The sequence below is a fragment of the Micropterus dolomieu genome, linkage group LG20, assembly GCF_021292245.1.
Source record: "Micropterus dolomieu isolate WLL.071019.BEF.003 ecotype Adirondacks linkage group LG20, ASM2129224v1, whole genome shotgun sequence".
NCBI lineage: Eukaryota > Metazoa > Chordata > Actinopteri > Centrarchiformes > Centrarchidae > Micropterus > Micropterus dolomieu.
The window spans coordinates 10,336,743-10,358,643 of NC_060169.1; the positions used below are offsets into that span (position 1 = coordinate 10,336,743).

At 41.4% G+C, this 21,901-nt stretch overlaps 1 protein-coding gene across 2 annotated transcripts in view; it reads left to right on the forward strand.

Moving 5' to 3' along the window:
- Window positions 1–21,901, forward strand: part of fbn1 (fibrillin 1) — a 74,205-nt gene that overhangs the window by 48,300 nt on the left and 4,004 nt on the right. For both annotated transcript variants that reach the window (XM_046033452.1, XM_046033451.1), the window contains 25 exons: window positions 1,004–1,072; window positions 1,185–1,310; window positions 2,474–2,596; window positions 2,709–2,867; window positions 2,955–3,026; window positions 3,117–3,242; window positions 3,435–3,557; window positions 5,273–5,398; window positions 5,501–5,617; window positions 5,711–5,836; window positions 5,937–6,056; window positions 6,805–6,930; window positions 9,939–10,091; window positions 10,231–10,293; window positions 10,392–10,511; window positions 10,678–10,797; window positions 10,893–11,015; window positions 11,533–11,664; window positions 12,441–12,566; window positions 13,329–13,535; window positions 14,462–14,587; window positions 14,819–14,941; window positions 15,600–15,716; window positions 17,078–17,206; window positions 17,301–17,420. In XM_046033452.1, the coding sequence (XP_045889408.1) occupies window positions 1,004–1,072; window positions 1,185–1,310; window positions 2,474–2,596; window positions 2,709–2,867; window positions 2,955–3,026; window positions 3,117–3,242; window positions 3,435–3,557; window positions 5,273–5,398; window positions 5,501–5,617; window positions 5,711–5,836; window positions 5,937–6,056; window positions 6,805–6,930; window positions 9,939–10,091; window positions 10,231–10,293; window positions 10,392–10,511; window positions 10,678–10,797; window positions 10,893–11,015; window positions 11,533–11,664; window positions 12,441–12,566; window positions 13,329–13,535; window positions 14,462–14,587; window positions 14,819–14,941; window positions 15,600–15,716; window positions 17,078–17,206; window positions 17,301–17,420 (3,072 nt within the window). The remainder of the gene's footprint in view (window positions 1–1,003; window positions 1,073–1,184; window positions 1,311–2,473; window positions 2,597–2,708; window positions 2,868–2,954; window positions 3,027–3,116; window positions 3,243–3,434; window positions 3,558–5,272; window positions 5,399–5,500; window positions 5,618–5,710; window positions 5,837–5,936; window positions 6,057–6,804; window positions 6,931–9,938; window positions 10,092–10,230; window positions 10,294–10,391; window positions 10,512–10,677; window positions 10,798–10,892; window positions 11,016–11,532; window positions 11,665–12,440; window positions 12,567–13,328; window positions 13,536–14,461; window positions 14,588–14,818; window positions 14,942–15,599; window positions 15,717–17,077; window positions 17,207–17,300; window positions 17,421–21,901) is intronic.

A 21,901-nucleotide genomic window follows, 5' to 3' on the forward strand; every position in this document is an offset into this window, starting at 1 on the left:
CTCTGTGATGATATTTACAGAAGCCCAACAGTTCCCACCAAGAGCAAGCACTAGGCGACAGAGGCAAGGAAAAACTTCCTTTTAAGAGGCAGAAACCTCGAGCAGAACCATGGCTCAGGGTGGGCGGCCATCTGCCTCGACCGGCAGATGGCCTCTCTTACTCATAACACAAGTAAACATGTGAATAGTAGAGTCAAAGACTTTGGACTATCTTAAAAGTTGAGTGGGCGGGGAATTTCTGTTTTTAAAATGGCTATTAAGTAATTTAAGGGTCAACCCTGCCAAATCCTTCTATAAGTTGCTTTGTACAACAGGACTCAGTCAGTCAATTGCCACCTGTTGCCTTTAAGTCCATTGCAGTGTTTTAAGGTTTTCACTTACTATTTAAACTAACAGTAACATGAAAAATCATAACCAAAACATCAATATTTAAATAAACCACAATGTAAATTTGGCCCAAAAAGGTGTGAGTTTACTGCTCTGCCAGCATACAGGCTACATGCTGCCTGCTCTTGTCATGCGATGAATGTCTATTTGATGTAATTGTTGTTGCTGGTAAAGATGAGACAGCTTTGTGCAACTTACTTGAAATTGCCAACAGATGCTTCACAACATTACAGGGAATGACTCACTCTTTTCAGCTCAAGGAAATGCTTGCTTCTATGACACGAACAAACCTTTTTCTTTTATTCTCTTTATTCTCTCTCTCTTGTAATTCTGAGTAGCTACAGTCATGTCTGGTCCAATGGGCTCTGTGGATAACTGAGATCTGAGATGGCTGATCAGAAAAAAACAAAACAGACAGTGGCAGGAAACAAGTTGATGACCAGAAATGTCTTTTTTTTTAAGGCACCTGACCAATTGGGCATGTGACTCTCACCATCAGCCAACCGTTACTGTCAAATCCCACAATAAAACAAGCTTGACTGTATGTTGTGTGCCGTGTCATTGTTGCTGGTTAATGTGATTTGGTGCTGTGTTCCTTTTTTGTTTGTTTTGACAGCTGAGTACAAGACGCTGTGTCCTGGAGGAGAAGGCTTCAGACCAAACCCCATCACTGTCATCTTGGAAGGTCAGACAGCAACATGCTATCATGTGTTTGTGTGTGGACAGACAGACGCTGACAGAGAGGACACCCACCCACTCACAATGTCACTGAGTGTTTCTTTTTCTCTCCCTGTCAGACATCAATGAGTGCCAGGAGCTGCCAGGCTTGTGCCAGGGAGGAAAGTGCATCAACACTTTTGGCAGCTTCCATTGCGAATGTTCAAGAGGCTTCGCCCTCAACACAGAAACGAGAGTCTGTGAAGGTATTAGACACACACAGACACATGAACACACAGGTGACCTATTCTTCTCTAGCTCTTGCCTTGGGATGTTTCAGTGGGAAGGAAATTGAGTCCAGCAAAAAGACAAAGATTTATTGGACCTTTTTGTCCTGTAGACAACACTACAGCTCATTTTAGCTCAACATGCCTCAGTTCCAGTTCATGTCTGTTGCTAACCCAGCAAAGCTCAGTTAGAATGGTGAGACATCTGAGCGCCTAACTGTGTCCAGAGGAGCAAGGCTCTGATGTGGTCAGCCCTCTCCTTGGGGAAGTACGCTGAGTGCCCTGTAGACAGGCCAGAGATGACGGAGGGAGGGAGAGACAGAGGGATGACAGATAGGGGGGGAAGAAACACATGAGAAGGGTGTTTAGAAAAAAGAAACAGGAACAGAGAGGAGAGGAGGGGGCTGGGGGTTAGACAATGACATATTGTTGGCGGCATTTTAATTAGTGTGTGTTTGTTGGCCAAGAGAACAAAGGCGGGTGTCTGCTCTAAAAAAGTCCAGGACTGCACATCCACTATGTCTCTAGTCAATCAACAGTTCAGCTGTTAGCTGGGCTGGAAGGAACAAGCACTGTGCTTGCTATTTGGCAGCAATGTTGGCAGAGAAAGGAATTTAGCATAGATCTTTTCTTTATATGAAGCTATATAACTAAAGTTCAGGAACAGGACCGCACCTCTCTCCCTCACTAATTCAACTACCTGTGCCTCATTCAAGCAAGAAGGTCCTGGGTTCAGATCTGGGTCAGCCCAAGACTTTCTGTGTGCAGTTTTCATGTTCTCTCTGTGTTTGCGTGTGTTTCCCCCCCGGGCGCTCCAGTTTCCTCCCACTATCAAAGACATGCATGCTAAAATCCATAATTCCGCCTAAGTAATTGTTCTTTTTCTACCACAGGAACCACAGGGGGTTGATAAGCAAGTCGCTTATCATAAATACTCATTATCCGAATAAACTACCTTTTTATTCCTAACATTGGTGTGGTCTTTGTTGAAATTCCTTATTTCACTCATTCCACCTTCCTTTTTAAAATAAGCAAGCATTTATTTACTTAGCAGAATAAGTTATGTGGTACCTCAACGAAATTTAAATCCGACACAGTATCCATCAAAACAATGGACTAATTTCTGTCTGTCCTGTGTGCAGATGTCAATGAGTGTGAACGACCAGGCATCTGTGGCCCGGGCCAGTGCTATAACACCATCGGGAACTATACCTGTATCTGCCCTTTGGACTACATGCAGGTCAATGGAGGGAACAACTGCATGGGTAGGTTGGCATGCTGTACTCTCATACCTGTATTAATCAGCGATTTTTTTACTGTGATGCAGGGACATTTTTGCGTGTAACTTCCTCTCTCTTTTATTATAAACACACACAGACATGAGGAAGAGCTACTGCTACAGGAACTTTTACTCTGACAACAGGACATGTGATGGAGAGCTGAACTTCAACATGACCAAAAAGATGTGCTGTTGCTCGTACAACATTGGGCGTGCATGGAATAAACCCTGTGAACAGTGTCCTGTGCCCAGTACTGGTGAGGTCTCATACACACATACAGTATGCTAGCACATGTGTAGAGAGTATAAGGATCTAAAGGATAAAGAATGTTTTGTCCACACAGATGAGTTTTCGATCCTGTGCGGCAGTGACAGACCAGGATATTATATCGACATCACCACTGGACGGGTCATTGGTAAGACTTTCCCATTCAAAGGTGAATGTGATGAAAAGGAAAGTGTGTTTTGTTCTTATCTTGTTCCTTCGTCTCTTCCTTATGTGCTAGATATCGATGAGTGCAGGGAAATCCCAGGAGTGTGTGAGAATGGAGTGTGCATCAACATGATTGGCAGCTTCAGGTGTGAATGCCCCATTGGCTTCATCTACAATGACAAGCTGCTGATTTGTGAAGGTATGACCTGCACTAAAGTTCTACTGTAGGTGATGCCAAAACGTAAAAGATGCTGTGAATTCTTCCTAGGTTTTTAAACTAAGTCAGTTCATTGATTTTGATCAGGTGAGTCTTTTTATATTAATGCCCTCTTTGTGAAAGTGTCACCAGTAGATGACTGTCTTTAAACACCTCTATTGCTGTTGTTGTTAGATATTGATGAGTGTCAGAATGGACCGGTGTGCCAGCAGAATGCAGCCTGTCTGAACATGCCGGGAAGCTACCGCTGCGAGTGTAAACCCGGATATCGCTTCACTCCCACTGGGCAGTGTCTAGGTAAGGCTGTGGGGGAGGGGGGAGGGGGGGGGGGGGGGGGGGGGGGCATGCCAGTTTTTCCCTTGCCAAAATGTAGCCGAAATTTTAGCCTAAATCTATTTTCATACGATACCAGTATCTTCATTGTAGCTTTAAACCTTCTACAGCCTCTGAAAGATAATAAGATAATGTAGTTGAGGTCGAGGACATAGGTGTCCTAGTGAGTAGAAGAGTTTAAGAGTTAAAAGGTATCATCAGCACTCAGATTATACAGGACATTACTGGTGTGATGCGATGCATAGTTAATAATAATAATAATAACCTTTATTTATAGAGCACTTTTCACAGACAAGTTACAAAATGCTTTAATAGTTTTTACTGTTATCTCAACCAACAGGAGTTCAGTCAACTCCTAATGACCTCAGTGGAGATGATACTGTATTGGTGGAAACATGGAGCAGCATTAGAGAAAAAGTTAGGGAAGGCAGCCAAAACCTGCCTTCTTCCGTGAGGATGATGCTGACTCTGAGTCTTTCTGTTGCCCATTGCTGTCTTGCCTCTTCAAGCTATTGTATCAAACTCAGTCATATGAAACTCTTTGAACTGCACAATTATATGCCAAAGATAAAGCACCAGAGGCAGCACAATGACAGTCAGGCTGAGGAATTCTTCATGGTGGGCTTAAGGAAGAGCTTTTGCTTCCTGCTTTTCATGCGACTTCTAACAGCAAGACATTATCAGACTCCAGTGAGAGAAAACTGAAACTGTGGCTTGAGACAACGAGGATTAAATACATAATTAAATACAGTGATTTATAATGCAGTGATTTACAGTGATATGTAAAAACAATCAGCATTGCTTCAAGGCATAATGTGAAATGGAGTATGTATAAACGGACATATTTGTGACTTTAATTAAATAATAATGACGTTACTTTGATATCATAAAACAGTTATTTTGTCATCATGCATCAGAGTTAGCATATGAAGCAATAAAGACATGCCCATATTAGTGATAGTTTGTGGCTAGTGACAAATATCTAAATAGTAATTCAAGTCATATTAAATTTACGGAACTTAAAATTATTATAATTGTGAGAGTTATTTCACATGTACACTAGTTATCTGTAAAAGCAAAAAATGACTTTCTAATTTATATATATATATATATATATATGTATAATGTGAAGGGTTGTTTGGATTTCCCCAAATCTTTGTCTTGCATAGCCACAGTCAAGTTGATTAAACTTGGTACCTGTTTGACTAATTAATGAATGTTAAGAAACAGTCGTTGACATTTACTATCTATAATTGGAGATTTCAGGAGACTGTTTTTTTGTGTTTCCAGTCACCAAGTTTGTCATGTTTTAAAATTGGCTCAAAGCCTAAAGACTGCATAGAGATCGGGTATTCATCAGGAGTTAGGAGTAGTTAGGTTTCCTCCAGCTGGCTTAAAATGACAAATGCAAAATTATGGGCTGACAATGCAAGGCTGCCATGCCATGCTCACATTTATTGTTCTGTACAGAAGTGGAGAGAAAATTGTCTGATTTTGATATGAAAATACAAAAGATTTTAGTTTTGAGGTACTTGATCAATAAAACTAGATAGAAGAACAGTGGAGGAAATAAACTCCTTTGTTCATTTGTAACTGTTGCTTTTTTAGTGCGACTGTATATTTCACCACTGCAGTAATAGCTTTTGTGGTTTGACTGGACAATTTTTCTCCTTTTTCAGACCGTAATGAATGCATTGAGAACCCTGGTATATGCAATCCTGGCCAGTGCATTGACACGCTGGGGAGCTACCGCTGCATCTGCCCCAATGGCTTCAAAACAACGCGGGACCAGTCAATGTGTGTTGGTAAGCTGTGTTGGTTCCTATCAGTTCTCGCTAGTTCTTGACATCATGATACTAGGTGAGTAATGTCTGAGGTAAAACTGTGATGATGCTCCTTGGTTTCAGATGTGGATGAGTGTGAGAGACAACCCTGTGGCAACGGGACCTGTAAGAACACAGTGGGCTCCTACAATTGTCTCTGCTACATCGGCTTTCAGAACTCCCACAACAGTGACTGCATAGGTGCGTGCATCTGTGGATGTGAACTAGTAAAAGAAAAATGCAAGAGAGCTAAAGCTTTTATGTGATATATTCTGGTGTTTGTGCGTTAATCAGATGTCGATGAGTGTTCGACGCAGAGGGGCTTGTGTAGAAACGGGCAGTGTGTGAACACTGTGGGCACCTTCCTCTGTGTGTGCCTTGATGGCTATGAGCTCACTTTAGACGGCAGACTGTGTGCAGGTTAGGAACCGCCATTTTATTTCCTAATTTTTTATATTTATCTGAATGTAATATCTAACTTATACAGTATATCCCCTGTATATTCTTTTTTTTCTCTCAGATATTAATGAATGTGCAGTGAATCCAGGCACATGTGGTGCAGGAACTTGTCTGAATCTGGATGGCTCTTACAGATGCATCTGCCCACCTGGCTATTATCTCCATGAGGAAACCTGTGAAGGTAAAGCCAGTCCTTTCTGCATCATGGTCAATAAACATAAGCCAAAACATGAAAAATAAAAATGGGAATTTCTGGAGGAATAAAATATCTGCATGCAGGGTTGAATCTCACATCAGGTAATGCAGAGAACACAAGCTAACATGCAACACACTCTCACATTCACACACACACACACACATACACACCACACACACATATACATGCGTGGATCACAGCTTAGACCAGCTCTGCTGAGATGAACAAGACGAGAATAAGCTTTGCCTCTTCTTTCTCGTCCTTTGCCTCGCTGATACAAAACACCCCTCTTCTCACTTTCGCACGTGGGAGTGGGCTCAAGCCAGAACACTTGGATTGTTTATACAGTGGGGCTGATGAAGAGATATTCGGCAGACTTCAACACATTCCTGCGTTGTGCTCTGTTCCTGGAAGCAGGGTGGAACAGCACTGAATTCTCAGCAGCAGCTGGTCATTGTGATGAGCGAACACGTGACATGGATGCTATTCCAGATAATACGGCTTTATCCAACTGTCCATTAGTGAGATTACATTCTGTTTTATCACATTTGGATAGACCATGACGTGCTAGTATGACTTCATTCCTGCAGCTATGACAGTAGTTCAAGGAAAAAAATGTGTCAAGGAAGCACTGCAGGGTGGACTTCTGATGGTCCAAATTAGGAATGGATTTTGATGGTTTGGATTTGTAAATTGGGTGAGGTGGTTGATGCCATTCCTCTTTGTGTGTCAGATATTGATGAGTGTTCCCAGTTGCCTGAGCTCTGTACATTTGGAACCTGCTCCAACACTGAAGGAAGCTACACCTGCTCGTGTCCCACCGGCTTCCAGATCTCTGCCTCCGGACGCAGATGTTTAGGTAATTGAGTGTGTGTGGGTGTGAGAGATAGGGGAATAAGAATTAAAGAGGCTATGAAACTATCTTATGCATCAAGTTCAAAGTGTAAATACTAGTGTATCTGTATAGTCTGTCCCTGAGTGCTAGTGGAGACTAAGCAGCAGTCAGTGTTAGACTTTTCCTGCTCTTTCATTATACACAGCACACTGTGTTCCAGCTGGTTCTGCTGCCTCAACAAGGCCAAGGGTGGCTCTGAACAGATCACTTTTCCATTTCCTCACTCGTGTGTGTGCGTGTTTTTATGTACGTATGTGTGTTTTTGGGTTGGGTGGGGGCGCGCTGAGTCCTCTGTTAGGGAGTTCCCACTCCAAACACTGAAGTGATGACATCATCAGTTCAGTGAGGTAGTTTACAGTTTATATTTCACTTTTTTCTCCAGTCTCAGTGCTTGGGTTGGGGGATAAACAGGAGGAGCAGGTTCGAGAGTGAACAACTTTGCAGTAAAAAAGATCAAGGTTTCTTGACATTCCCTGTCCCACTGAGAAAACCCTTGTTTTTGCAATGAAAATCATTTGTGATTCTTTGTTTGCAATCACACTATTAATATTTTAAATATTTGTGATTTAATCTGTTAATATATCATCTCTGTCCCCCTAAAATCAATAATAACTCTTCTCCACAGAGAGAGCCGGGAGCAGTGAACAAGGCATATAAACACAACACATACACAGTTTAACACTAAGATTAAGTTTATACTGTATTCTTCATAGCTCTGCACATTCAACTAAACTAACTTTTTATTTTCCCCAAAAGCCTAGTGAACCAATGTGTAAGTGTTAACCACTCCTCATATCCAGTATGTCAGTTTACATTAATGCTGTATGTTCAGATTGACAAAGCAATCAACTAAGTTTAAAACCATTGCAACCCATTTAGCTTGACCTGTTTTAAACTGCAGCTAACCTTGTCAGGTGCTAAGTGACAGAGCAACACGCAATACAATAATAAATGAATTAAAACATTTTTTTAGCCTTTATTGATAGTAGAGAAACATGGGGAGAGACAGGATGTAGTATATGTCTAAGCCATCAGACTCCACAATTAAGGATATGTTTTAAATTATAATGCTGTAGTGGTTTTGCAAATTTCCATAATCATGACCATTAAATATCTGTCACCACCCTCACCACCATCAGATGTGTGTCACCACTGTCACCACCTTTTGTTTGCCAAGCCTAACTTGTAGTTAATGTTTTGTCTTTTATTTTTTTTTTTTAGTATTTTTTCAGTATTATATACAGATAAAAAAAAATACATAGCATTGACACTTTATGGAACCAGTTAATAAACTACAAAATAAGAATGACATATGCATGTGCAGATGCGCATGTGCAGATGCGCATGTGCAGATGCACATGCGCATGTGCTCACGCACTTGCACAATTGCTGTGCACAGAGCACCATAAATCTCTTTTGCGGAAGGGCTGACAAATCAGTTTCATGGAGGAAAGTAACATGACACTCTTTGATATTCTCCTCACAGCACCAGGTGTTCATGTATGTGATCCTTGCCTCTGAGCCAGGTGTGTGCACATATGTGTGTGATCTATGGTGGTCAGAAAGCTTATTTTTGTTGAGTTCAGTGAAGGCCAGTGCTAGCAGGAGAGCACAACCATATGCTTCTCATTACAAGTAAGTGCCTGCCTAGTCCAGGAGGAACAAGAACCATCAGAAGAAGGGAGAGAGAGGGAAAGAGACTGGCAAACACTGATCTCTTTGCTCACTACAAATACTTTACCACCGCTGTCATTATCAAGGTTGTGGGCACAAGCTGGACAGTTTTACAATTGAGTTTTATTTGACCCCAGAAACATGAACCTAACCGTTGATCGTTGCTTTTGGTTTTGGGTTAAGCTTGGACTTGAATAAAACCCATTGGAATCTCTATGATGGTGGTCAAGGGCGTAGAGTTGGCCTCAACATTGGTAAGGACCAAAGTCGTGAAGCTTCAAAGCAACAGAGAAAAACAGCGTCCCTGTAACCATAGTAATTCTCTCACTCCTGCTTGCACGGTGCGAGAGGAGAGGAGTTGCTGCCTGACTGAGCAGCATGCCGGGGAATATATTAGCCTACAATATAATAGACTTTTGTATATTTCTCACTTTCCCCCCTGATGGTCTGAATAACTCAATAGATCAGTCGGTAGTCGCTTTCTAGAAATAAAGTTTCTTAGGGCTGGAAAAAGGTAGGCAGGGGACCAAACCACTGTGAGGGGTAGCGGGTAGGGGTAGGACATAATCTTTCAAAACTTAAAAAAGAATTGGACTTGTAGTAGAGAAGGAGAGCTGTTAATTGTTTGTGTACCAAATACATTGACTAGACACTGACGGACAACAGTGGTTGTATTTTTATTTTTGGATCAAAATTATTGCTAGGGACAATTCAGTAGTCGCTGGATATTGGTAGGGACATGTCCCTACTAAATTCTGCGTCCTTGATGATGGAAATTAAATATCACACTGACCTATGGAAACATTAGCCAAAAGTGTGACAGTAAGGCCCAGATGCAAAAAAAAATTCAATTACTCACAACCTGTAGTCTGGTATGCTTGGATTACTTCACAGATAATCGAATGAAGTGATATGTCAATGAAAACTTACCTGGGGTGCTGTGCAAACGAACAAGTACAAACTTGTTTTGAACGGATTAAATGAACAACATATAATTAGTATTAATTCTATGAATAAGTGAGCTTGAGATGTGAAGTTTTTTTTGACAGAGGCAGGCTATTTAATGGACAGATATGAGAGTCAATTTCAAGTAACTGAGCAAGACAACAAATAAGCACATTTTACCAAAATGTGGAACTATTCCTTTAAGACAAAGTAAACGTGTTGGAACAGACATACTGTATGTTGTGCACTGATCAGTCCACCTCTCATTCTCTCTCCGATTCTTCCTCATTGTTTCCTTCGGCCCCGCTCTCATTTTTTACTTTTCTCCTCTGTGTGTGTGCGTTAACACTTAGATATCCGTGTGAATTACTGCTATACCAAGTTTGAAAATGGACGCTGCCTGGCTCCAAAGCCTCAGAACACCTCCAAGGAAGCGTGCTGCTGTACCGGAATGCCAGGTCAAGGCTGGGGAGACCCCTGTGAAATCTGTCCCAGCAAAGGAGAAGGTGTGTACACTTCCTTTCACATTGACACACGCGCACAACACACATATGCAGTGAAACACCAACGGCCATGCAATCGCATCCACAAAATTATATGTAATATTTAATGGTATTTATGACTTTTCACATCTCATTGTTCCAGAGGCCTATCCTCTTCTCTGTCCCAATGAGGGATATCAACGTGGGCCAGATGACCACCCAAAAGGTATGTGTCGTTACCACTGAATGCTCACTTTCCTGCATGTTTGTTACTGTATAGGTGTGGCATGTAATTCACTTGGTGTTTATGCTTTTTAATTGCAGATATTGATGAATGTCTCAATGACCCTTGCATTAATGGCCAGTGCATCAACACAGATGGCTCTTTCCGCTGCGAATGTCCCATGGGATACCGTCTGGACATTAGTGGAGTCACATGTGAAGGCCAGTTTACCCACTGTTTTGCTATCTTTCTCTCAGTGTCTCCTTATCTTCACCTTACCTCTCCTTTTGCCACTGACATTCTCCCTCCCATTGATTTATTCACCTGGTAGATGTTAATCTAAGGCTAATATGCTTAATGGGATTTATGTAACTTTCTTCAATACAGACACTAATGAATGTGACATTGGTAATCCCTGCGGCAACGGCACTTGCACTAATGTCATTGGTGGCTTTGAGTGTGCCTGTGATGAGGGGTTTGAGCCTGGGCCAATGATGACCTGTGAAGGTATGTGAAATTGTGTCTGCATTCTCACTTCAATTATGCAGTCTTTGTAGTCCTGTACTACTACTATAACTTGTTGCCTTCTGTTCCTTGTCCAGACATCAATGAGTGCTCCCAGAATCCTCTACTGTGCGCCTTCCGCTGTGTTAACGTGGTGGGCTCATACGAGTGTAAATGTCCCACAGGCTATGTGCTGCGTGAGGACAAGAGGATGTGTAAAGGTACTACGGCAAAATGACTCATTCATACACTCAGCTTTCTAAGTCATGGTCCATTTACTGAAAACTGTTGGTAGAAAATAAACTAAGTACCTCATAGACAAATCCTGGCCCCATCCATAAAGTTACATAACACACTATCTCTGATCCTCAAGTGTTCTCTGTCTCTGACAAACTTAAAACAACCTCTGGAAATTGTAACCAGCCGAGTCACTGTTTACACCTCCGTTCTCTCAGATAGCTCGGGCAACATAGCAACGGTTGTATTTGGAGGGAAGCGCCGAGACAGGAGGAACTTTTCAGTGTCTATAGCGTCACTGTTTACATTAGAGCTCCAAACAGACCACCAACCCTCCCACTACACGCCTGTTAGCACTACAGAGCTCAATGTATGGAGTACTGCAGTGTGAACGAGTGTCCGTGTTACATCCCTGGTGTAATTGCTGCACATGCATGCATGCACATACGTAGATTCATTCTTGTGTATCCTCTTACTCTTAGTGTACTGTTTGTTTTCCAGATCAGAATGAGTGTGAAGATGGTATAGATGACTGTGCCAGCAGAGGCATGACCTGCAAGAACCTGATTGGTACATACATGTGCATCTGTTCCCCTGGATACACACGCCACCCCGGCGGAGATGGTTGCATGGGTAAGATTATTATACATGTCCTACTGTAGGAAATAATGAACCATCACTCCAGTTTGTGGCCTCAAATCCTTGCTTTACTTTGCTTAAAAAAAATCAATTTTGATACTCATCAAGTAAAAGTAAAAAAAAACAAAAAAACAGGAGAAACCAACACACTTAAAATCATTATTACTTTATGTATGTAAATATTCATAACACAGGACTTTTGGAGTAAACCATGTCACAGGTCTAAAGATGATACAATAATTTAGAGATATAAACTTGCGTTTGTAGGTGAGATGATGGTCTTTTATCATAGGCTGTGTCCTCGATGATGAGTTTTTCTAAGTCTTAGGTGTCGGTTGTGGCATAGTGAAGGTGGAGGAGGAGTGTTGGGGTGAAATGAAAGACAATGATACCGTGATGAAATTGGGAAATATGACTAAATGTATATACTTGAAAGGATATGACTGGTTTGGTTAGTGACCTTGGGAAAAGTGGCAAACAGATTTGTTAATAATTTGAACATAACTATAAAAACAGAGCAAGATGTATTGACATATATGTGCACAACTGCGAAAATTAATCCATAAGAAACATATTGTGTGAGTGTGTGTGTGTGTGTGTGTGCTGTGTGGACCTCCCAGTTGAACTTCCAAGTTAGCTTCATTTAACTAAGTTGTGACATATAGTATAGTATACATAGTGACATATCAGGTAGTCCTGTGTAACAAATATTTCCCTTTTCTCTCTCTTTTAATTTTTAAAACTTTTCTGTATATGTGTGTCTGTGTTAGATTTGAATGAGTGTACAGCCAAACCTGGTATCTGTAAGAATGGCCGCTGTGAAAACACAGTAGGAAGCTACCGCTGCAGATGTGACCACGGATTCATTGCTAATCCCACACAGACTGAATGTATCGGTAGGTACATTGTTATTAATTTATATATCTTGCTCTTTGATGTTTTTCCCCATTGTGCTCTAACTTCACTTATTTGCCTTCAGTGTCAGTTTTTATCAGCATCTGTTGTGTCCTCATTGCCTCTTTAATTTGACTTACCAGTTTGTACCAGAAAGGGCTTCTTGTGTAAAGTCCGTGTGTAGGAAATGATGACAAAATATCTGTTTACCTCTCCCTCTCACTCAGCCCCCCATATTACTTAGCAGTTTAACATCTTGACAAACAATAGTTTAGAATTTAATAGCCAAACTTTTTTGTCATCATGTTGATAAAACATTACAGATTTTATGGATGTTATATTTAAATAGAAATGTTTTATGCTATTGAATCTTGGCTACTTTAACTAGGTGAAAAGGTACATTTTCATCTCATTGAAAATTTAACCAAAGCATGACAGACTCGTTAAAAACCATGTGTCTGTCTGTGTCAAGATAGGGGCTAGGCAATCCTTTCAATGCTTACCTCCCTAATCTAAATATATAGATAGACATGATGTGCTGAAGTTGGTGAGAAAAACTCCAGGGATTTTGTAAGCTCTCTGGTTCTATGGCTATCTTACTCCGTACAGACAGTACTGATAGAGCACTGTTGGTTATCAATTAACGTCTGGATCTCTGAGGCCACGTCCTGTCTGGGTGGTTTTGTTAGGCCAACATCTTTTTTTGTCCGCCTGTCTGTTTGCCTCACTCTCATGCGTCTTCCTCTGTCTCTCCCACCCTCCAGATAACCGGGAAGGCTTCTGTTTCACTGAAGTTCTGACCACTCTGTGTCAGATGACTTCTAGTAACAGGAACTTGGTGACCAAGTCAGAGTGTTGCTGTGATGGAGGCAGAGGCTGGGGCACCAACTGCGAGCTTTGCCCCCTGCCTGGGACCACACAGTACAAGAGGATGTGTCCTCTGGGACCAGGGTACACCACAGATGGCAGAGGTATCTTACTGCTGAAGAATTTAAATTTAATATCACTGTGAAAATTTGAGAATCAATCAACAATCAGGGGCACTTTTTTTAATGAGTGTGGATCTTTCTCTAACAGTATTTTGGGTGCATAAGTGTGCCGTTAGACAGATTTCCTCCACCTAACTTAACTAGGCAAACGGTGGTTTCTTTTAATTTCAGTAAATTGCCGTAGAAAGCTGGATTAATTTAAAACCTTTCTTGGTTGGTTTTCATGGAGGCTACCACATCTAAGATTTAAAACTTGCCTGCAGAAAAGCATTGCATTTATTAGCTAGGATATCATTTTATAGGATAGGATATATATTTTTTGCATTAAAATACTCCTGTTAGTACCAGCCACCAGGCAGTGTTTTCATAATGGTCCCTGCTCACAACTCCATTAACATTATAAGGTAACTCCACAAAAAATAAAACAGTGAATTATTAAGGTGATTGGTTATCATGAGTTGGGTCTTTGCTCGTTAATGTTTTATGTGTACTTACAATGAATGGAAACCATCCAGATAAATCATAGCCTGAAAAGCTGGACAGTTGTAATGCAACTTGTGCTTTCTTAATTTGTCAGTAGTAATTTGTACCCTTTAAACCACTGATATGGTTCTGAAGAGGAAGTTGTTTATTAACATATGCATTTACTTTTACTTTGCCAGTAAAAATAAACTTCTTCTTTCTTTACACAACACTGATACTTTACTAAATGGTTAGAACAACAACAACATTTCCCTAAGGTTGTGCGGCACACAGCTTTTACTTACTATTAAAATTCAGTCCTCTGCAGATTGTTCTCTGAAAGGAAGCGGCGACTTAGAGCATACACTTATTCCACCTCAGGTAATTGACTGGTAAGTCAGCTGTGACACATTTATCTGGAGCTAACATTTCTTGTTTCTGTCCAGATATTGATGAGTGTCGTGTGATGGGGAACTTGTGCAAGAATGGTCAGTGTATCAACACTTTGGGCTCCTATAGCTGCACCTGCAAACCTGGCTACACCACTGACATCAGTGGCACACTGTGTGTGGGTAAGGCTTAATCTCACCTCCAGCACTTACACTTTATGGACTCTTTTCCTACCATGTCTACACCCCATTCTCATTCCTGCTGTCTAGTAAAGAGCCGAAACTACGTGGGTGGACTGCCCACAGACTCCTGTGAAAAATGCTGTCTGTCTCATCATCTCCCCTTATGGAATTTCTGGCTACAGGATCAAACTCTCTGTCTCTCACTCTCTCTGTCTCCCCCTCTCCCTCTAGATGTGGATGAGTGCATCCAGGCACCAAAGCCTTGTAACTTCATCTGTAAGAACACAGAAGGAGGTTATCTCTGTTCATGCCCCCGCGGATACATCCTACAGGAAGATGGAAAGAGCTGCAGAGGTGACACGCACACATGCAGCAAAACAGAACCTCTAAATATTCAAGAGTAGCCCACCTAAAGTGCTATTCAAATCAATGTTCAGTGGCATGCTATTGGAAAGAGGGTGTTGCTCTTATAGTGACCAGCAGCAGAGACGAATGTCCCCCTTGTGATAATAAGTTCTTATTTGAGGTAGTTTCCAGGTTAAAGCCACTGTAGTGTTGAATGGGCCGGACCCTCTGTCACTGTTCTGCTCCCTGTCCCAGGACGCTCCATTTGGACTGGTGTGTCCATGTGCACTTAATTGTTCATCCAGACTCTGTGACACAGTGCATATGGCATTGTCTCTGTTTATCAGGCTTGTTTGTGAGTCTAAACAAGTGTACACATGGTATTCCGTTTTTTAGGGCCTCCTTCATCTTTATTTACCATAGCTTTAGTTTCCCCCTCTACAGTCCCCCTTTCCGGTGTCTGGTTCATTTGCAGTTCATTTGTAGGTCAGTGACTGTAGAAGGACTGGAATTTGACTCAGAAAACAGCAGCCCCCATACAGTAGTACATGCAGTGATCTCACACCACTCCAACCACTGTATCTAAAATGTAAACTACTTGGTAGATTTATCTTTTCTGTTAAATTCATAACTGATTTTATGTTGTACAACTTCTCGTCTTTTTCAGATCTGGATGAGTGCTCGACCAAACAGCATAACTGTCAGTTCTTATGTGTTAACACCATCGGAGGGTTCACCTGCAAATGTCCTCCTGGCTTCACCCAGCATCATACTGCCTGCATTGGTAAATAAGCACATGCAGAATGTAGATATACTGATATACATCCAAATATTTAGTAATTAGAAATGCCCTTTATACAACTATCTGTATATCCCTACAAGTGGCGTGCTCCATGGTGTCATAACCCTTAAGCAGATTCTCTCATGTACACCCTGTGTTTAATGCACACACAATTTGTTCTTTTACAATGTAATTTCTTATAGTATATTCCAGCCCGGCTCATAAAAGGCCACTGTAGCACCCTCTTGCTTCACCTTTACTGACTCTCGTTCAGACTTAATGGACTGATATCACAATGATCTTATTAGGCTGGACTGGTTTGAAGTCATGGCAGCTTAGCAATGCTTTGTTATGGAACTTTGGACTGGATTGTCATGACTACCACAAGCTTTTCTTTACAGACCATAAAGCAGCTCCCATGACCTCACATCAAATCAGCCACAGGGAACCCTCAGTTTTGACTATAGGAATAAGCCCAGGCAAATGACGTAGGTGTGGATGTGTTATTAATTTAGGAGTAAGGAGGTTGGAGAAACACCGGGTGACATAAAACACTTGTTCACTTGTTGCTACCTCAGTAACTACTGCTGATGTGTAGGACACTGAACCCCAAACTGCTTCAGGCAGGCCAAAAATATTGTTATTGAACTGAACATTTTACCATACATATTGTAAATATGTTACGTAAAGACGTTCTCATTCCTTCCAACACATCTGTACCTCAAAGATGCTGCTGTAAGAAACATACAGTATGTTTGTCAGTCTCCTTTAAAGCAATACTTGAAATCAATGTGGATTGCCAGGTAGGTCTTAGGGGAAATATACCTTCTCTCAATGCTTCTGAGCACTTTGTCCCACATGGTGATTTTTCAGCAAACAAAGATAAAAAGCTGGGAACACATCAGAAGACTTTTACAATCTCAACCGACTTTGATCTCTGTTGCTAAATACCTTAAACTACATGACTGTGTTCAGATTTGCATGGATTCCAGTCACAACAGTCAAACAGGTTTGTGATGTCTGACCAAAGGATCTTAACTCAAGGCTCACTTTACTACCCTTTTTCTGGGAAAAGCTGTAAAATAGATGTTAAGTTTAGATTGTTTTGTCTAACGCTCATTAATCAAATGTTTGCGATTAGTGTGAGATTGAATCAGTCGGTGAGAGATTTTATTCCTTAACCTCTGGACACTAAGATCATTTGTACCAACAATCCACGGTGACCTGCCCTATTTTTCAATTCACAAATGTTTACTCTCAATGAATTTTAAAATTACTCATCGTGTCCAAATCAGGGTTATAATCAGCCTTTATGTGATGTTTTGTGTTTTACCCTTGTCTGACCTTCCCTCCTCTCTGTGTAGACAACAATGAATGTTCATCAGACCCCAATCTGTGCGGCTCCAATGGTGTATGCCAGAACACTCCAGGGAGCTTTAATTGCGAGTGCCAGCGAGGGTTCTCATTAGATCCCAATGGACAAACCTGTGAAGGTCTGAAAACAATTGATACCAAGCTCAGTATCAGCTGACTCATTACAGAAAATCGGCTCTTACATTAGTTTTATTGTGTGTTTGTCCCTGACAGATACGGATGAGTGTGATGGTATCCACAGGTGTCAGCATGGCTGTCAGAACTTAGTGGGTGGATACAGATGCAGTTGTCCACAAGGCTTCCTGCAGCACTACCAGTGGAACCAGTGTGTGGGTGAGTAATACTAGTTTCAGATCATCAAACATTTTTTTAATATCTGACAAACATAACCTGAGTAGATACAAAATGCAGTTTTTAAAAGATGATTACATTTATTAAAAAGCTATCCAAACCTACATGGCCCTACAGTATGTGAAAAAAGTAATTGCCCCCTAAACCTAATAACTGGTTGTGGCACCCTTGGCGGCAACAACTTCAATCAAGCATTTGCGATATCTGGCAATGAGTCTTTCATATCCCTGTGGAGCAATTTTGGCCCACTGTTCTTTACAGAATTGTTTTAATTAAGCCACGTTGGGAGGGTTTTTGAACATAAATGGCCTGTTTAAGGTCATGCCACAGCATCTCAATCGGATTTAAATCCGCACTTAGACTAGGCCATTCCAAAACATAATTTTGTGGTTTTTTAGCCATTCAGAGGTGGACTTGCTGGTGTGTTTCGGATAATTGTCCTACTTTATAATCCAGGTGCGCTTAAGCTTGAGGTCACAAACTGATGGCCGGAGATTTTCTTTCAGGATTTTCTGGTAGAGAGCAGAATTCATGGTTCCATCAATTACGGCAAGTCGTCCAGGTCCTGAAGCAGCAAAGCAGCCGTAGACCATCACACTACCACCACCATGTTTAACTGTTGGTATGATGTTCTTTTTATTAAATGCTGTGTTGGTTTTATACCAGATTTAAACGGGACGCAGACCTTCCAAAAAGATCAACTTTTGTCTTGTCAGTCCACAAAATATTTTCCTAAAAGTCGTGGGGATCATTACGATGTTTGTTGGTAAATATTAGACAAACCTTTTTGTTATTTTTGGTCAGCAGTGGTTTTCGCCTTGGAACTCTCCCATGGATGCCATTTTTTCCCAGTGTCTTTCTTATTGTTGAATCATGAAGGCTGACCTTAACTGAAGCAAATGAGGCCTACAGTTCTTTAGATATTAGATGAGAGTTCTTTTGGGACCTTCTGGATGAGTTGTCAGTGTGCTTTTGGAGTAATTTTGGTAGGCCGGCCCCTCCTGGGAAGGTTCACCGCTGTTCCAAGTTTTCTCCAATCATTGATAATGGCTCTCATTGTGGTTCACTGGAGTCCCAAGGTTTAGAAATGGCTTTGTAAACCTTTCTACACTAATAGATGTCAACAACTTTGTATCTCAAATGTTCTTGAGTTTCTTTAGTGATCATCGTAAATCATCAATCTTTCAGATTACTTCACTTTGTCAGACAGGTTATATTTAGGTGATTTCTTCATTCAACAGGTCTGGCAATAAGCAGGCCTGGGTGTGGCTAGTTAAATTGAATCTATCATCATCCGCTTATCCTGCGCACAGGCCTCTGTACTGCTGCAGCCTTGGGCTGCAATCTCTCCATGTGCGGCTGCGGTAAGACGGCCTTTAACGATGCCTCCTCTGATACATCCTACATCGCTCTTAATTGGGGACTCCATAGTGCGGAATATTCACTTTGCAAATGCAATCACACAGCTTTCCTTGAGCTACAACCACCGACATCATTGATAAGCTCCCTGACCTCCTTGCCTCACTTCCTACGTCCATCAGGACAATCATAGTCCATGTTGGCACATTCACTGACACTTCACGTCAGCAATCGGAGCTCACGAAATGCGACTTTAATCGTCTCCTCGACTTGCTCAATAGGAGTGGAAAGTCTGTGTTCATCTCTGGCCCAATTCCCACTTTGTGCCGTGGAATTGGTCGTTTTAGTAGGCTTCTCAGCCTTCACACCTGGCTCCAGTCTATCTATCTGTTGCACCCACGGTATTGGTTTTATTGACAATTTTAATCTGTTCTGGAATCGCGACTCCTTCTTTGCACAAGACGGTCCGAATAGGCTAGGTAGGCGCATGCTAGCGTCCAACCTGTAGCACGGTGACCTGTCCTCCGTACATGACTGACTATCTAAATCACCTGTTCCCCCTCCTCCTTCTTCTCTGGCCCCATTTGCCAACTGGCAACAACAAGGTACCATCTACTGCCATTGACGCCCCCTTGTGGAAGGTATATAGCCATGCCTTTATAACTGCAGTCCACATTGGGAGGCCGGCTTGTCACATCGCTGCCTCATGCATCCCTAAAATCCCTGTATTGACTTCGCATAGGCCTGATAAACGAGACAGACACATTCGTTTCAGCAATAGTAATAACTTAATTAGTAAAATAAGCTTTATTCTCGCCTCAGGTCGTTACGTCTGCTTTACCACAGTATAGATCACTAGAGTTGTTAATGTTAGATCCCTCTCAAACAAAACATTCATTTTAAATGATTTTATCTCTTCTTTTGACTTAGCCTCTATGTTTCTGACTGAATCTTGGCTACGTCCTGGTGATCACAGTCATCTTATTGAATTATGCCATCCGGGTTATGACTCCCGCCCCAGGGAGAGTGGCATTGTGGCTGTTTTTAGAAATCACTTTAAATGCACTCAAACTCCGTGTAACGATTACTCTTCTTTTGAAGAGCTCTTATTCAAACTTGGTGGCCCCCCACCGGTCCTAATTGCTGTCATCTACCGCCCCCCCAATCCAGCTGGTCCCTTCATGCTGGAATTCCCTGAATTTTTATCTGATCTTATTTTATATGAGGATAGAATCCTTATTTGTGGAGATTTTAATTTTCACGTTGACGAGTCTTCAAATCTCCCTGCTCTTGATTTTTTAAGTATCATTCATTCTTTTAATTTTACTCAACATATGTCGGGCCAAACTCATCACTATGGCCACACTTTAGATTTGGTCCTTAGCTTGAGTGTGAAGATATCCGCTGTAGAAATTAAGGACATCTTTATATCTGATCATCAGGTCATTCATTTCCACTGTGAACTACAGGCTGCTAGTGTTGTCCAGTCTTTATCAAAACAAACCCGCAGTTTAAATGAGCAGAGCGCCTCTAAATTTGGTGCCCTCTTCAGTTCATTTAGCAATGTGCCCCCTGATATCTCCTCCACTAATGATATTGTCAACTATTTTAATTCCCTGTGTTCCTTAACCCTTGATCTCATAGCCCTTCTGAAAAACAAATAAACACTAAATTTCTGCAAAGCAACCCTGGTTAAATGCAAATATCAGAAGCTGCAAACGGGAATGCAGAAAAACAGAACGCAGATGGAAAAAATCAGGTCTCCAGGTCCATTTCACGGCCATGAAAGAGTTACTATCTTCGTACAATAGGTTGGTAAAAGATGCAAGAGCTCACCATTTCTCAAATCTTAAAATATTAAAAATTATTTTTAAGACTCTCTGGTTGGTGAACCCTGCATCTCCCTGTGCCTCTGCTGATTGTGATGCAGATTGTGAGATATTTTGAACACACTTTTTCAGTAAGGTGGAATTATTAAGAGCCAGTATTAGCCCAAACCCTGCCTTTTTAGATGTTGTGCACCCTACCCAGGATCCTTGGAGTTCCTTTTCTTCTATTACCATGGCAGAACTTATGAAATTATGTTGAAGATGAAGCCTTCCTCTAGCTCTCTTGATCTGATTCCTGCAAAGTTTTTAATTGAGGTTTTGGATTATATTAGCCCACACCTGCTATTCATTTTTAACAGCTCATTATCTACTGGCTGTGTCCTGGTCTACTTCAAGACGGCATGTGTACAACCTGTCTTAAAGAAACCTAGCCTTGACCCCAACATCCTTGATAACTACCGCCCAATCTCTAAACTGCCTTTTCTTTCAAAAACCCTTGAAAAGATAGTTTCTAAGCAGCTCCTTGCTGTAATGGAAAATAATGGTATCTTTGAGAAGTTCCAGTCTGGCTTCCATAAACATCACAGTAAAAGTTAATAATGACCTCCTAATGAACGCTGATGCGGGCAAATGTTCAATACTGGTTCTGCTGGATTTAAGTGCGGCCTTTGACACCATTGATCATGCCATCCTGTTAAACAGACTGAGGCAGTGGGTGGGGGTATCTGGTACTGCTCTGAACTGGTTTGCCTCATACTTATCCAATAGGAAGTTTTGTGTCTCTGTAAATAATTTTAAATCTTCTTTCTCTACCACCAACTACGGTGTGCCTCAGGGGTCAATCCTTGGACCTATTTTGTTTTCTATATATATGCTCCCTCTGGGTCATATCATACGCAGGCATGCTATCTCCTTCCAGTGTTATGCGGATGATACACAGGTATACCTACCTGTACAGCCCACTGACCTTAGTATGCTGAGTTCATTACAGGACTGCCTTACCGACATAAAACATTGGATGTCAAATAATTTCCTACAACTTAACTCCAATAAAACAGAAATCCTGGATAGGGCCCCAACATCTCTGCAATCAAATTCTGCTCTCTTCTGGCGTGCTATTCGATAGTCAGTTATGCTTTGAGCATCATGTTTCTAAACTGGTCCAGTCCAGCTTTTACCACCTTAGAAATATTGCAAAAATAACTCCTATTTTAAATGTTACAGATGCAGAAACTGTTATACATGCTTTTATCTCCTCACGCATTGATTATTGCA